This window comes from Aythya ferina (assembly GCF_964211825.1).
Source record: "Aythya ferina genome assembly, chromosome: 5".
Classification (NCBI taxonomy): domain Eukaryota; kingdom Metazoa; phylum Chordata; class Aves; order Anseriformes; family Anatidae; genus Aythya; species Aythya ferina.
In genome coordinates, this window is record NC_140301.1 from 50,689,401 (window position 1) to 50,705,150 (window position 15,750).

The 15,750-nt window shown below is 41.5% G+C and overlaps 1 protein-coding gene across 1 annotated transcript in view; it reads left to right on the forward strand.

Annotated features, from left to right (window-relative positions):
* The first annotated feature begins 5,015 nt into the window (after positions 1–5,015).
* Positions 5,016–15,750, forward strand: part of LOC311437179 (uncharacterized protein C14orf132) — a 46,161-nt gene continuing 35,426 nt past the window's right edge. Inside the window, exon 1 of the mRNA XM_084520113.1 lies at positions 5,016–5,368. Within this exon, the coding sequence (XP_084376239.1) occupies positions 5,342–5,368 (27 nt within the window). The 5' untranslated portion in view covers positions 5,016–5,341. The remainder of the gene's footprint in view (positions 5,369–15,750) is intronic.

Consider the following 15,750-nt stretch of genomic DNA (forward strand, 5'->3'; position numbering starts at 1 on the left):
AGCATTTGTGGGGAAGAAAACGGGGTTATTTGTCAGGTGAGTTGTCCAGCCAATGGGGTCTGAGACCCAGGCTGCTTTGCGCACACAGGAGTGCCTGACACACCGAGATACAGGCAGACCCCCCCAAGTCCTTTCTTCCTCACCCAGTGACTTACACATCCTTCTGCAGAGACACCTGCTTTCAGCATGGTTTGCAGAGCAGGTGGTCTTCCCACTCCCAGACTATTGTAGAAGACATTCTCCTAGGGAACCAGGACCTGTTTGGCCCATCATGGGCTTGGTAGTGTCACTTGATGGGCAGTTTCCCTCTTCTGGCTTTATGCCCTATCTTGGTATTTTAAATAACAGGCCCTTTCCAGTAGGTTACAAGGTGGAACAATGCTCACACATTGTCTTCATGAAAGAAAAGCTGTGGCTCTCCTCTCAGGAGAGGTTATTGGATCTGGAACCAGAGGAGACATCAGTCTGCAAAATGGACTCATACACTCATGTTTCTGAACAAAGTATTCACTTAACCACATATCTGAGATTACTCTTTATTAGTGCCTGATTCAGAGCAGCTCCATGCCCAGTTGAATTAATTTGTGTGGTCCTGGATCCCAGTCAGGGGAACTGGCAGCTTGAAAGATGAGGGCTGTGCTGCGTTAAGTCACAGGTGATACTTTTTTCTCTCTTTTTTTTTTTTTGTTTGCTGAAAGACAAAATGTTGTTAGAAAGCAAAATTAACATACTTACTGATTGATCTTTTGATTCCTGAATGAATGAACAGGAGAACAACAACAAAAAAAAAAGTCAAATGTTTCTGGAGGAGTTCCCTTTCAGTAATACAGTCCAAGCAGACTTCACTTGAAAAATTCAGTATCCTTGGCCTCCTTTATGTTACACTGAACAGCAGGGGTCTGTCAGAGACAATGCATTCTGTCTTCAGACAGGATACCACATGTCACGGTGGCTGATTCTTCATTAAGAGAGCTAATTGCCCTGTGTCACTGCAACCTGCTGCAATGAGGCAACAGTAGGTTAATATTGGAGTTCAATCAGAACAGTGTTTATGTACATTCAAAATGCATCAAGAAGCCAACATAATGTTCTCTCCCCAAAGTGGAACTCAGTCCCCCATATAATTGTAATATTTAAATGAGATTTAAAGGATACAAAATTAAAATTGGTCCTGACTTGCCTTGGGTCTCTAAATATAACATATGGTAATGGTAAATAAGGTTGTACAGATACAAGCCCATTTAAAATCCTTTTCAGCAGCAAGACTCGATTGTCAAGTTTTGTTAGGTCTGTTTTGTGAAGCAAAGGCAGAACGTATGCACACATTCAGAGCAACAAAGGATTTCCTACTATGCCCCAGGAAATCTGACAAACCAAACTATTCTCTAATTGAATTATGTTCTGCTGTACTGAAAAATGTGGTCTTTTTAGCAAATGGCTTTGAAGCTAATTAAAGAGCATCTTAGGTTATCATAGCTTGTTTTTAAGAATAATGTTATACAACGCTGTTTGCAGTTTCAGCTGGGTGTTATAGTGTGTGTCCAGAGCAATAGCAAATCATGACATAATCTATTTAAGTGGTCCAGATAGTCTTGATGGGAAAGCTATAACAAAAGGTCAGCAAAACAGCTATTAGATCTCAATTCAAACTCTCCATCAGCATTACTGGAAGACAGAAGGTCTAAAATACTTGCTTTATAGAACAGCTTACAGGGCTATCGTAAACAATTTTCATCCAGAATGTATTTTCAGGGAAGAAGAAGGAGAAACAAAATATTATATTTTGTAGAATCATTATTAGGGCTTGCAACAAATGATTTGATTTGTTTCATAAATTATTTGCAGAGTAAACTGTACAGAATTGTGCTCACTGTGTTCTTACTGAAGACTGTTTTTCCTTTGTTGAGCTTAAGAAATACAAAAAGTAACTGAACAGCTTGGAGATTGAGGACATTGTGGTAATTAATATTTTTGTTAATGAAAAATTCCTTCTAAAACTAAATTTGATATCAGCTTGGATGACTCTTGCAAACAGAGATGCTGCTCCAGTTAATCTAATGCTCTTAAAATTAGGGAAGCAGATGACAAAGCTGCACCAGACTTTTTCCTTTTCCTTTTTCCCTCAGGGTATAGGGACAATTTCTTTACAGGTATTTCCACAAAGGCTGATTTTGACTGACACTATCCCCCATGATAAGTTAACCAAATTCCCGGCTGAGGTCAAGTATAGTGGCATCTAAAGGAACCTAGCACTGGACTCTAAGAATACTCACAGATCACACAAGCAGGACAGCTGCCATATACAGTAATCCTTTAATTTATTTTTCTTCTACCGTTTGCCATTTCAATTAAACTTCCAGGTGCTTAACAGATATCATCACTTTCTATATTACCAATAAATGTATAGCATTGGCAAGCTATAATGATAAGAACTACTTTCCGCTCTCACTGTATGTAATAAACTCTTCTCTCTAACCTAGTGGGAATTTTCATATATCAAGAACAGACAGTGATTTTGCATATCACTCAAATCTCATAATGGAATGACGCTAGTTAATTTTCTGTAATAGGAACTGAAAGTAGCTGAGTTTACTGTCCCCGGTATTGAACTACATGTATGTTTCTGCTAAATCCAATTTTTAATAGACAAAAAGGTTTTCCAAAAGTCAGTGTAGAAATGAAGAATTTGAAACCTGAACAACTCACATTTATTTTTCTCCAATAATTGTTCTGTAAGGTATTCCTGAAGTGAGCAACTACATAAGACAAAAAAAAAAAAAAAAATCATTTTTTGAAATACCAAAGATATAAAGAAAAACAGAAGTATACTAAAAGACCAATGAAAGTGCTGGTCACTTTTTCAGTGGAAAGGTAAAATTAATGAATCTTGAAGTGAAGAAATCCAAAGTGATAATGAGCCATTGCTCACTAAAAGGTCAGCTATGAGTAAAGGCAGTTCAGGGGAGACCTTATCATGCTATACAATTACCTGAAAGGAGGTTGTAGTGGGGTGGGGGTTGGGCTCTTCTCCCAGGCACCAAGTGATAAGACAAGGAGAAATGGCCTTAGGTTGCACCAGGGGAGGTTTATGTTGGATATTGAGAGAAATTTTACTGAAGCGGTTGTGTGGCATTGGAACAGGCTGCCCAGAGAAGAAGTTCAGTCACCTTCCATTGAGGTCTTCAAGAAACTTGTAGATGTAGAACTTAGTAGCATGATTTAATGGTGAACATTCAGTGCTAAGTTAAAGGTTGGCCTAGATGATCTTGGAGGCCTTTTCCATCCTGAATGATTCTGTGATCTCATGCTGTTATGTGTGAGAAAGATGTCAGCCAGGAGCCTCTTGGAGACTACTTAGTTTGCTGAACTTATTGAATGTCACCGTAAAACACTTGGAAATCTGACTGAAATACTATTTTGCAGTTAGAAATCCTCCTTGATTTTAGGGGATAGACAAGATATAAAAGATTGGAAAAAGACAAATACAGTATCCATCAATAGCTCTTGGAAGGCTTGTGGTAGTCCCTTAGAAAATAATCTCTTCTCCACATCCCTAGTAGACACAGCCTTAGGAAATTGCCAGTGGAATAAAGCTGTGGAATAAAGGATGAAATTTTCTTCACTGGATACTTTCAAGAAGAGATTGGGTAGAAGTAAAGCCCCTGCTTGAAGGGCCACAGGTGTAACTTGTACTATTTTAGGCATCTACATGGGGACTAAACTATTTCTTGGGGTCCTTTCCAGCTCTATTTGCCTACCATTCCTATGCTCCATAAAATTAATCAAATACAGAAAATTCAAAGCCTTGGTTATTTAGTTTTTCTAATGAAATGATCTTCACTATAGCTGCTGCTGCAAATGCATAGACAGCCCTCGCCACATTCATCAGGCAGAGATGTCTACAGAGTGCATATAAAATTTATCTGGCTGATAAAGATTAACATCATTTTGAATTTACCTTATGGCTTCTGACACGTGCATCAATACCCTTTCAAAACTTTGGAGACAGTCCGCAAAGAGACAATTCCATTATTTACAGAACTGAATTTTTAAACCTTAAAATGGCACAGCCTCTTTTGGATTTTACTTGTTTTGGTTAATGGGCCTCTTCACATAAAAGCATTTTTGGCAGGCACTCTTATAGTCAGTCAAGTAAAGGACTGATTTAAAACAGCTGTGTTTTTTCACCACCACCTGCTGCAACAATGCAACTTTATACTTACCAAGCAGCATACAGTTCACAGTGTGAATGTATGTACTATTTTTTTCTTATGGAGTTTAAAAGCCAAGTGCAAAGCTGATTCTTCAAGTAGTTCTTCTACTGGCATACAGTCATATTCCCTCCAGCCCTGGTTTAGGCCCCTGTGTTAAGCTGAAGTAATAAATGCATGGTGAAATGGTTTAGTCTTGGAGATGAAACAGGTACATGGCAGAGGGACTATAGAAATCTTACAGCAAGAGCATTCAGCACATAAGGACTTAAATTTCTGTTATTCTGCTTTTCTAGTTGGTGTCAAAGGTTTCCCAATACCATCCAATATATGAATTCACTGAATTTTCACTCATAGTGATGAAAAATGTCTATGAGACACAAGAGAAAGCATATCACAAAGGACAAAACGTCTTTATTGTGAATTGTTAAATGGCAAATACGGGGAGCAAGAAGCAGAAAGGTTACAAACGAAGCTGTAGCAGCTAAGTCACGAAGAGAATCAGAGAATCGTTAAGGCTGGAAAAGACCTGCAGGATCACCCGGTCCGTGTAAGAGCACATGTCAGAAATCCCTTTCAGCTGTGGCGCTGAAGGAGCTGGCTGAGCAGTTGGGAGCCCAGGTGCTGGGTTCGCTGGGCGCAGCAGGCAGCCTGCCCTCCCCGGGCTGCAGCGGGCGAAGGACGCGCACAGGCAGCGGGCGCGGAGCTCCACCTGCTCCCCAGCGCCCTAACCGGGACCCCCCGCTCCACCCCGCTCCCCTGGGGGCTCCTCTCCCCGTCCCTCCCCAGCCTCCCCTATCCCTATCGCCGTGTCCAGCCGACGGCAGGAGCCGCGGGGCTCATCCCCGGCAGCTCCATCCCGGGAGAAGCGACGAGACGGGACCGTGGGGAGCCCTCACGAGCCCCCCCGGCCCCCTACCCGCGGGGGCGTGCCGGCACAAGCCAGGCGGGGGCCGGGCCGGGAGCCGCCGGAGCTGGAGCTGGTCCCGGTGCCGGTCCCGGTGCCGCCGCTGCTGGGGGGGGGGGAGGCGGCGCCCGCCCCGCGCCCCCGCGCCCCGCCCGTCCCCGGCGGCAGCAGCAGCGGCCTCGGCACCCCCGGCAGCTCGGCCGGCAGCTCCAGCCCCAGCACCATGGACCTCTCCTTCATGGCCGCGCAGGTAGGAGCATCTCCCGACCCATCCGCCGCGGTGACGGGGGGGAATACCGCTAAAAATCGGGGTGGGGGGAGTTGTAGGGCGCTGCACCTGTTGGTGCTGAGCAGCGCAGCCCGGGCAGAGGTCCCTTGGGGGGGGACATCCCCCCGTGCCCTCGCATCGCCCCGCGCCAGGAAGCGGCATCTGTCCTTCCTCACGATGCCGCCTATAAATAGAAATTGGAGATGGGATTTTTCGGTTCTTTTCCTCCCTTCTGCCTATGCATGCAGCTGTGTGTTCGTGAGTTGTTGTCTCTGTGCGCCTAATCTAGTGTGGCATAGGTAAGAATACCCCTGTCTGCATGACCAAATTGACTCAGGTTGCACCCAAGTTCTGGGCTGAGGCTCAAGGGATGTTTGTAGATATTGGTGTTCAATGTGTTGATGCTCAATATACTGAGAAGAACCTAAAGTCATCATCCAAAGATGAAAATCATCATATGAATCCAGGTGAATTAGGTTTTAAACAGGCAAACAGTAATACAGGAAAAAGTCATACACAGGGAGAATCCATTTTGCTTTTTTTCTGGGATAACTTATTGTCTTTAGAACGGAACAGAGCAGTTCAGTTGGAAGGGGCCTTCAAAGATCATCTGGTCCAGCTGCCTGACCACTGAAGGGATAACCAAAAGTTACTGAGGGCACTGCCCTTTTGCCTCTTGAGCACTGACAGGCACAGGGCACCAACCACCTGTCTAGGAAGCCTATCCCTATGTTTGACCACCCTCACTGTGAAGACATTTCCCTAATGTCCAATCTGACCGTCCCCCGGTGCGGCTTCGTAATGTTCCCTTGTGATCTATCACTGGTTACCAAAGTGTGCGTATAAACACAAGTTTGTGCATGGAAATAACTGTATGTATTTTTTTCAATGATTATTTGGATCCAAGTTTGAATTTAAGCAAAAAAATAATAAAAAAAAAAAAAGTCACCTGCTTTTTAGAGGTGGAGTAGGGGCCAGACAGGCTTCCCAGTGCTGTTGCTACATGAGCACATCAGCTGGAGGTGGTTGGGAGAAACCCAGTGTGATCCTTGCTGTGTTGTTCTCTTTCATTAATACAAGGGCTGCTTACTCTTGTAAGTCTACTGAGGGAACATCAGGCTCCACTGAAGGTAGCAGTGAGCTGTCTGAGAATCTCCTCTGTTTGGAGGTATTTCCAAGAGCATTTTTATTATTATTGTTTTTTCATTTCAATAAAAGCCACAGTAGGGAGCAGGAAAGGAGCACTTCAAGTGGTTTGAGGTCTTCTTAGTGACTGGAGTATACAAAGAAAATTTTGTGTGTGTCAGGCCATTTTCCTGTGGTCCTGCTAAGCACATCCTGTGAGCTTCCTGTGTCTGCCTTTGGTTCCCTAAGGTTCCATGTCCCTGTTCCACAGAAGCAGAGGTAAAGCACAGCAGCAGCTTTTACCAGTGATGGGAGTGGACTGTGCCAAAGCCAGGATTAATACCGCACTTTCTAGCTTCTGCCTTATTCTTGTTGTCACATATTTTACCCTAATTCTGTGTATTCCAAGAGCCTCAAGGCTGCGTGCTTTACTCCTGTCAGAGAAGTTCCCTGTGTAAATACATCCTATGCTTACTGAGGTTACTACTGCAGCAATTTGCACTGAATTATGTGCATTTCTTCCTGTTCCTGTGGGGCTAGTTTATTTTCCTGTGTCTGACAAATGAAAAATAATCCTTTCAGTGTTATTTTGGTGAATTTGGGGAAATCTGCTTTTGCAGACAGGGCCTCTGATGGGTGACAGTTTGTGTTCTAGAGTTATATGAGTGGATTTCTGAGGGAAAGGAATCAAGTTCTTAGGTTACTACATACCATTAATGCTATGCTTACATCTGCTGTTCCCCCATCACAGGCCTTTTGCACTCTTCTTTCTGACCTGAGTGGCACTCTCCTTTCCTGTCGTTGCAGTGTCATTTCCTTAAGTTATGGATTGCTTTTCTTTTCCTTGCTGTACTTTTTAATTTTTTTTGAATTGTTTGTGGCATCTCTGGTGATGTGGTCCACTGAGGTGACCTTTACTAAAGGATGTGTGAGAACAGAGGAGAACTGACTTGCATGGCATGCCCTGCTCCTAAAGATGCTCTGCTGTCACTCTCATTAACATCCTTGTGATGTTAAGCAAGGCTTGCATTTTGCTTCATGAATGCCAGGTACATTAATACTTTATGCCAAAATAGACAGTGCCTAATCTGAGATGTTTAATGGCATGAAAATGCTGATTACCTCTCAAGTGAATTTAGTTCCTACAGGATACTATTGGCTAGGTTTCTGTAAGTCACTTATGTCATTATGCTTATCACAACTTTACACTGCTCATCATGGACCTAAGTCAGCATTGCTAGATATCTTGAGAGACCCCACAAATGTTCTGTACCTTAGAGCCACGCTAATGTATGCACAGAGACAGAAGAACCATATAAGCTAGGTAAACTCTTTTTTTGGTGTGTTATAGAGGCTAAAGTGCACTGGGTGTAAAGGTAAGGCCAGGTAATGCAATAGCTATCAGTGTCTTTTAGTAAAGTTTTGGAGTGTTTGTTAAATGTTCTGTGGTAAGAGCTTATAAATCTGGATAGCTGAGTCAGAGTTTTCATCTTCAGCACCTTCTCTCCATTTTTTTTTTTTTAATTTTTTTTTAAAAGCTGTCTGTAAGACTGTTTGTGCCTTAGAGGCCCTGAAACTATTCCTTGTGCCAGCAGAAAGATTAATGAAGTGCCCTCCAAATGATATATGAGGTGCCATAGAAAGGATAACATTTCGCTGATAAAAATTGTTGTTGTGGAACAGCAGATTGTCAGAGTAGTAATGCTAACAGATTTGTATAGTGTGGGTATAACACAAGGGTTTGGCTGCCCAGTTTAAGCACCCGTGTCTGAACATCTCAGCTGTAATACACTTGTTAGGCATGTCATGAAGAACGGCTTTTGACTGTAACAATTAAATCCGTTGTTAAGATAAGCATCTGTGTTCATCAGTACTCGGGTGTGGAGGCTTTTGGTGTCCTCTGTTCTGCAGGTGCTTTAATTGATTTCCATAAGGTCACTTGTGGTAATAAGGATGACTCGTGTATAAAGAAAGCCTATTTGTAGTTGTTTTTTTTTGTTTTTTTTTTTTTTTTGTTTTTTTGTTTTTTTAATTTAAATCCAGATTTTAATTAGAGTAATCCTGTGTGCATCAAGACCCTGTGCCAAAGACATTCAGCTGCTGCTGAGCTGTGCAGCTGTATGTGTGGCTCATTTCAGTGATTTCAGAACGCTCTTGTAGTCTAGGTAACCTCAGAAATCGCCTCTTATCTTAGCTAGAGATGTAAACTTCCAGCATAGGAGCCTGATTTGGGGGATTTCTAGGCTCTGGGTCCAAGCTAAGAGCATTCAGTGCTTTTCAAGCCTGGCTGCATATTGCTTCTTCTGTCAAAATATTCAACAGCAAAGCAGGGGTCTGGGATTTGCTGTCAGATGCTCAGTGGCGACTTGTTCCCCTCCATCCTTCTATACCTAAGAACTGGCTAAAGCTTTTCTGCTTGGAAAAATGTAACAGTGAAAATTGCATCTGGGTTAATAACATTATGAGCAGGGCTGAAACATGTATTCAACATGAAAAATAGAGGTACACAAAGGAAAAAAACTGGGAAGCTACAAAGGAAAAAATGATGTCATTGGCTTCAGAATGATACAAATCAATGCGAGCTGAACAGCACATGCAGTCAGTGACAATTATCTGTTTTTCAGAATTCATGTTTGCAATTTAGCTTTCCCTTAAATGATTTCTGTAATTTTTTGTTTCATATTGCAAATGTGGAATGGACTTTAGCTTGTAATATTTTTACAGTTGGGTGTATGTACATGCAGTAAAAATATTACAGTAAAAGAAAAGATAATTTATCTGGCAATTACATACAGAACAGAGAAAAGCTAGTAAGAGCTTTGGAAGCATGGTCACTTCTGTGGAACTGTTTTTAATCTTATTCACACAGAGTTCACCAATTTATCTATTGATTCTCTATGCTCTTTGTAAACAACCAAGGATTTTAAATGCAATAAATTGAACTCTGTGTTTAATTTCAATGATTAAAAGTGAAGTTTTAGTAATCTTTAATTTCTCTTGTGGTGCTGAGGATTTTTTACTGTAAGCATTTTGAGAAAGCACGGCTCTGGCATATTTCAGGAGTAGAAGAACCAAATAAGCTTGGTACAAAAAGCAAAACTACTTAATATAGAGAATTTAAACTTCATGGGCTTTGTGGTCTGTATCACACTTCCAGGATTTCAGGTCTGAACAATGATCATTCAAGTTACTTTGAGTCTTTCATTGTTTTGGCAGTGGTTCAGATCAGTTGTTTTCCCCAAAACAGATGACTGGTTCTTGGTGTACCTTGAAGAAACCCTGTAGCCACCTGTAACCTTGTCAGCATAAGAATAAGGATTCCTCCATATACAAAATATATTGTTATGAGCTGTGTAAGCTTCTGGAAAGCACTGGAATACACACAGTAAATTTCCCTAGGATGTGTTCAATTTGCTATTCACATTTTCCAGAAGATGCAGGCTGTCCATGTCTATACTGCAAAATTGATGTGTATATGGGGGGGTGTTTGGCCTGGACATCCCAAAGCTGAACTTAACCGCTACATTTCCAGACATCCCAGATGCAGGTGTAATTTCCTCTAATTCCTTTCTAATTTGATTTCTGGATGGAAGAGGAGGCACAACTAGGATCTGTTGTACTCTGCTATACAAGCATAGAGGAACCAGAGCACAGCATAACCCTGTTTTCCCATTTTTCTCTTAATGTATTCTCCATCTAAGGGGTCAAGAGGTATTGAAAGCCTTTATTTGCTGGGTGCTCTTTCTACAGCAAAGTATTCTGAAGGTATTAAAACCAAAAGGGTTTCAGTTTGTGTTTTTTGTAGGTTATTTCCACCACCTGAAAGCAGAATCCAGGCTACTTGCCCAATGCAAGCTTGCCTGTGTGCTCATATATGTGCCACTTTAAAAAGCGTGATTGTCTTGCCCCTCCCCTCCAGAAAAAATAAGTGAAACCACAAGACGAATTGGTGAATCATGATGTAAAGACTTGTGAACCTCTCTTTGTCAAAAGCTCACTTGATTATAATCTTAGACGTTTGAGACAAAAACTCTTTGATCTGTAGCACCAGACATTTATAATGTTATCTAGGAGGATGTAGGCATTCTCTTACATGACCAATTCAGCGTCAACTTATGTACAGAATAACAGGGCACTAATTTTTACTTTCCCAGCTCTGCTTCCTTCCAGAGGTCAAGGTAACTTTCTCTGACACCCTTTAATCCTCCAGAATGTCTTGACCTGTCATAAATAGAAATCAAACATCTGGAAGCTGAAAGAGCAAGTCAGAGTTTAACTGAGGGTGTCTCAGATCCTCAAAATGAAAGTTCTGATGCCTTGCTGTGATGTGGCCCAGACTCAGGAACCACCTGCATAATCAAGATGTTGTAAAATTTTATTTTATGTGCCGCAATCAGTGGTATCTTCATCCAGGATGCTGCTAGCAGTTGAGGTGAGAATTGTTTTCTGGAAGAGTCTTTCTGCTGGCTGCTTGGTGCAACCACATTAGAGTTTTATGGGGAGGGGTGGGGAATAAATAAGAACTCTCTGCACCTTTCTTATCACTGCAGTGACAGTGCACACTCCATTTCCAAGTTTTTTATAGCAGAAATTTCTGTGCCAACAAAGCTTTTGAAAATTCTGCAGAGGTTTGGGCTTGCTGGTTTTGTCAAGTGTAGATACCGTACTTTGGGACAGGGTGCTGTTTCAGGCTTGTGCTTGTAATTGCTGTCAAAGATGTTAAAAACAGTAATTCCCATCCAACAAAACACTTAAGCACTTACTGCACTTGGAGCATGTGTAAGTTGTTCCAGTAATGTCAGTAGGACTGTACTCTTGCTCAAAATGAAATATCTCAAAACCTGGCACAGGAGGGGTGACGATGCCTTGCAATTCATAGGAAGTGCTTCTTGAAGAGCAAGAAGAAACCTGTTATTGGTCGTACTTTTAATTCAGGGAAGGCTTAGGCTACATATTTTGTCGTGGCTGTACTTCCATCAATTAACAGCAGGTACAATTTCTCATAGGAGATGTGGCAGAAAGGGTTGGGGGGGGGAGGAAATGGCTCATGCTTGTATTTGTACAGTCTGTGTGCATGCTTGCATAGGAAAGGCTAGGAGATATTGAAAATAAACTTGTGTTCTGTGTGCTGATTAACCGTGAGACTAATTATATGAAGTGCTTTTTGTTGTTTTTTAATTGGTTTACACAATTTTCAGTGGATGTAGACTAAAGAATTCACAAAGAGTGCAGACCTCAGGTATTTTCATCTGTGCAGAATGTGAAAAAGAGGTTTGTAAGATGACTGCAAATGAACATATTCACATGCATTACAAAGATGAACCAGCATCAACAGCATCGTTGATGGTGGCAGCAGCAGCTGGGGTCCTATTGTACACAAAAAATAGCTACAGGTGGCAGGTAAGACCAATAAAGACTGAAACAGTACTGCATTCACATCACACATCTTGCTTGTTTAGGTGCTTGGCATTTATTTAGCAGTAAGCATGCAACCTTGTGATATGCTGAGCAGCAGTGCTTTGGAAGACTTGATAAGAGCTGTTTACTGAGTAATCCATTGGTATTGGGTCCATAGACTGGAAAATCTAGCTTGCATATTGATATATATATATATATTCTAAAGCTTGTTTTTGACTAATATACACTGAATTTCCCAGTTTGTTGATGAGCTGTGAACATGAAGTGTTGGGAAGGTTTTGTTTTAATTGTTATTGGAAATGATACAGATGCTGGCCATGAGGTTACACCATTTAACTGTTGCTAATCTTGTTCTTATACCAGGCAAAAGCAAAGGCCAAAAACTTCCAAATGAATCCAAGGGTTGCATGGGATTTAGTAGAGCAGCGTGACGCTTTGGTGACCGCTGGTACACCATCAGATTAGATCATTGCTCAAAGAAAACATTAGTGTCTTCAAATGGAGTGCAGTGATGTAGAAAGCAGAAAATTTAAACAGCAACCCAAGTAAATTTAGCAGTGACCAGCTCCATTAACTTGCTACACCTGTCTGCTGGGACCTGCTTTCCTTGAAGGTATTTTCTGTCACGAGTTGTGTTATCTCCCTAACCCAGTGAGCCCTGTTAGAGCTCTCTGTGGTTTTGGCAGGCTTCTGGGCTTGATGACTGTGTAGTAACCTAAACAGGGTTGATGTCAACACTGTTGATGTGCTGTTCACAGCGGTGATGATTTTTAAAGTTGTGTCTAGAAATAGTGATGGCTTTTTGGCATTCTTTTGAGCATTTTTTTATTTTATTTTTTATTTTCCCAGCAACTGCATAATCAAAGGTGAAGAAAGGTCATTGAAAACTTGGTTGTTATCTGAGGATTGTTACTTCACCAATCAGGGGCTTCAACTACTTCTTGTGCCTGTACATAAGTCAAAAATTGTTCCATTTCAGTGGGGCAGCAGCAGTTTCACTCAGTGGAAGCCATTGGCAAACATGATGCTGACACTGCCTATGTAAGTTGTTGACAAAAAGGGTCAGAATGAGGTGTGTGACCTCCTTGCCATGTATTTTGGTGGTGCTGTCCAGGCTGTGCTCTTCTCTCCCCCCTAGCACTGGAGTAAGCAATACTTGTCTGTACACTGAGAGTCTAAATGGGAGAAAACCTCATGGCCAGATGTGATGCCAGGCACAGCAAATGCTTGTCAAATGATCTCTTTGCAGCTTTGGAAGGTTTGAGAAGAGGCAACACTGGGTGTGAGATCTCTCCCTCCAAATACAACCATGCTGTGTAAAAGCGGATGCTTTTAGCAGCAGTCCCTGCCCACCTTTTCTCTCGCTGGCTCGCACGCCTGCACAGCACTTTCAGGTCTGTCTCACAGCACCAGGTGCTTGAAGTGACACATACTCTTAGGCTGAATCTTTAGTCTTTCTATTCTGAGCTCTCAATTCCACACTCACAGAAGCTGCCAGAACCCAAGCTTGTCAAGCAGCAGCTAATTAGAAATCATTAACATTACAGTCACTTAAGAAAAGCACAACACCTCTTTGCAGCAGACTTTGGGAGACAGAATTGGGTATGAGGCCAATTCTTCTTGTTTTGCAAAGAGATTATCTCTAGTGAGAAAGCATGTGTTGTGGGTATTTTGTTTTTATTTTTTGTTGTTTTGTTTTTAAATAAAAATAAGCTTTTAACCTCAGCTAGTTCTATTAGTTGCCAATCTTCTTGTAAACCTTCCAAATGTCAGGAGGAGAGGAACGGTTTAGGGATAAGCTGTGCGTGGTTAAAACAAAAAATTCCGACTTCCACTATGATTTTTTTTTTTCCTGTCAGATCAACTGGATGAGCATTTGCAAAAGATGAGGAATTGTGCTGAGCCTTGAGATGTGCTGGGAGAGATTAAGAGCTACAAGCCGCACAGGGTTGCTACATGGAAGCAGAAGGGACAGCCACGTCCCTTTGGCTGATGTGTGAGGTGTTGAGATACACAGAGAGGAAAAATAACAGCTGAACAGATAAGGAAACAAGCATGTCAAAATATAAAATTTTAAAGGATTTTGGAACGTACAGCTGAACCCAAGGACTTGAAACAGCTATTCATGCTTAAATTCTCTCAGCCACAATTAAGTGTATGCTTAAAGTATGTGAGTAACCCTCTGAAATGCACCTCAGTTTAAATTAAGTATATAATTAAGTGCCTTGATGATGTGCAATAACTGTCAAAGCATTCTGAGGAATCATAATAGCTTTTCTTAAAGCTCAGCTCCACTTAAAGTAAAATAGATTGCTCTTTTCTGCTCTGTCTGTCTTCCCCTGCTTAAGTTTTTCTGGACTCAGGGATTTTATCACACTTTTTCTTTAGTATGCATGCATAAAAATTTCCTTCCAAATTTGGTCTTCTGTCCTTTTGGGTATCCCCTTTCTACAACTTTCATATCCTCTATCCTTCCATCATATCCCATCTAAGCTTAGACTTGAAAACTTTAGGCAAAAATTAAATATTTCTCTTGTGTAGGGACCATTGTCATGCCTTAACAAAGATTTATGTGGTTCTGAGAAGAAGTAAACTTTAGCACAGGGTTGTGTGTATACAGTTTCATCATGTGTTGCTAGAGCTCTTTGAAGAGATGGCCAAAATATACATTGTTGTCTACAGAACTGCAGAAGAAGTAGCTTAAACTGGGCAAAGATGTTTCCAAAATACATGTAGAGAAACAAGTTCTAAAGATCAAAATCTGTTGTCTTGACAATAATAATGGTTGTGTGTGTGATCCTGGGCAAACCTCCTACTCCTGCTTGCCTGTATTCCATATTAACAGGTACTTGTAGATCTTTAGTTGAATCAAGCTAATAAATTACTATTGAAAAGGAGTATGTTTGTGATGTTATTGCTTGTTGAAGGTGAAAGTGGAGCAGAAGCAAACTAAATTGCTACAGAATTGCTGAAAGTGTAAGCAACATAGCGGAAACCTTCTCAGTTGTCTTACTAAAGATGGATGTACATTGGTATGTCTGCATAGTCTTTCTGTGGTTGTAGGTTACTAAAATAGTGAGTAATTGGAGAAATGCATTTGCAAACACTCTATTCATCTGTCCTATATGCTTTCCCCCAAAGATCTGGAGGAAAACATCTTTCAAATATGTGGTTATTAACATTAAGGCATGGCAAATGGGTGCTGTTCTGTAACAGGATCTAGGCTGTGAAATGGTTCATTCAGTGTTGGTCTCCAAACCATATGACTGAGCAAGCTGTGCAGATGGGCAAGGCAGCAAGATCCTGAACTGAGTCACTGTTAAGGTGGCAGATGTTTTATTCCCTATGTATTCTCTGGCACTTCTCACGGACATGAAATAGAATTGCTGTGCTTGCTCTCCATTGTTTTCTAAGGTAGTTTTGCAACTCATTTCTCCTATAATCTTATGAAGTATCAGGAGACTTGTGACTTCTATAACTGTGCTTCTTACTTTCACAGGTAACCTTTACTCAGGCAGCTGAAATTTTCAGCATGGGTAGTTTTCATGGTGCATCTCTTGCTTATCACTTTAGTGTACATAACACTGTTAACAGCACTTTAAAGATAAGCAGTCATTTGGATGACTAAATGAACAGCTCTGCATCTAAAACATTTCTCTCATGACCTCCCATCTGCATAGTACATAGTAGGCAGAAAAGGAGGGCACGTGGAAGACAGAAAACAACATGCTGATGTAAGCTACTGTCTAGGCTGCAGCAACAGGAACCTACTGCTGGTCAACAGAGCCTTCAGGTATGAGTGTATGTCACAGGGAACACTG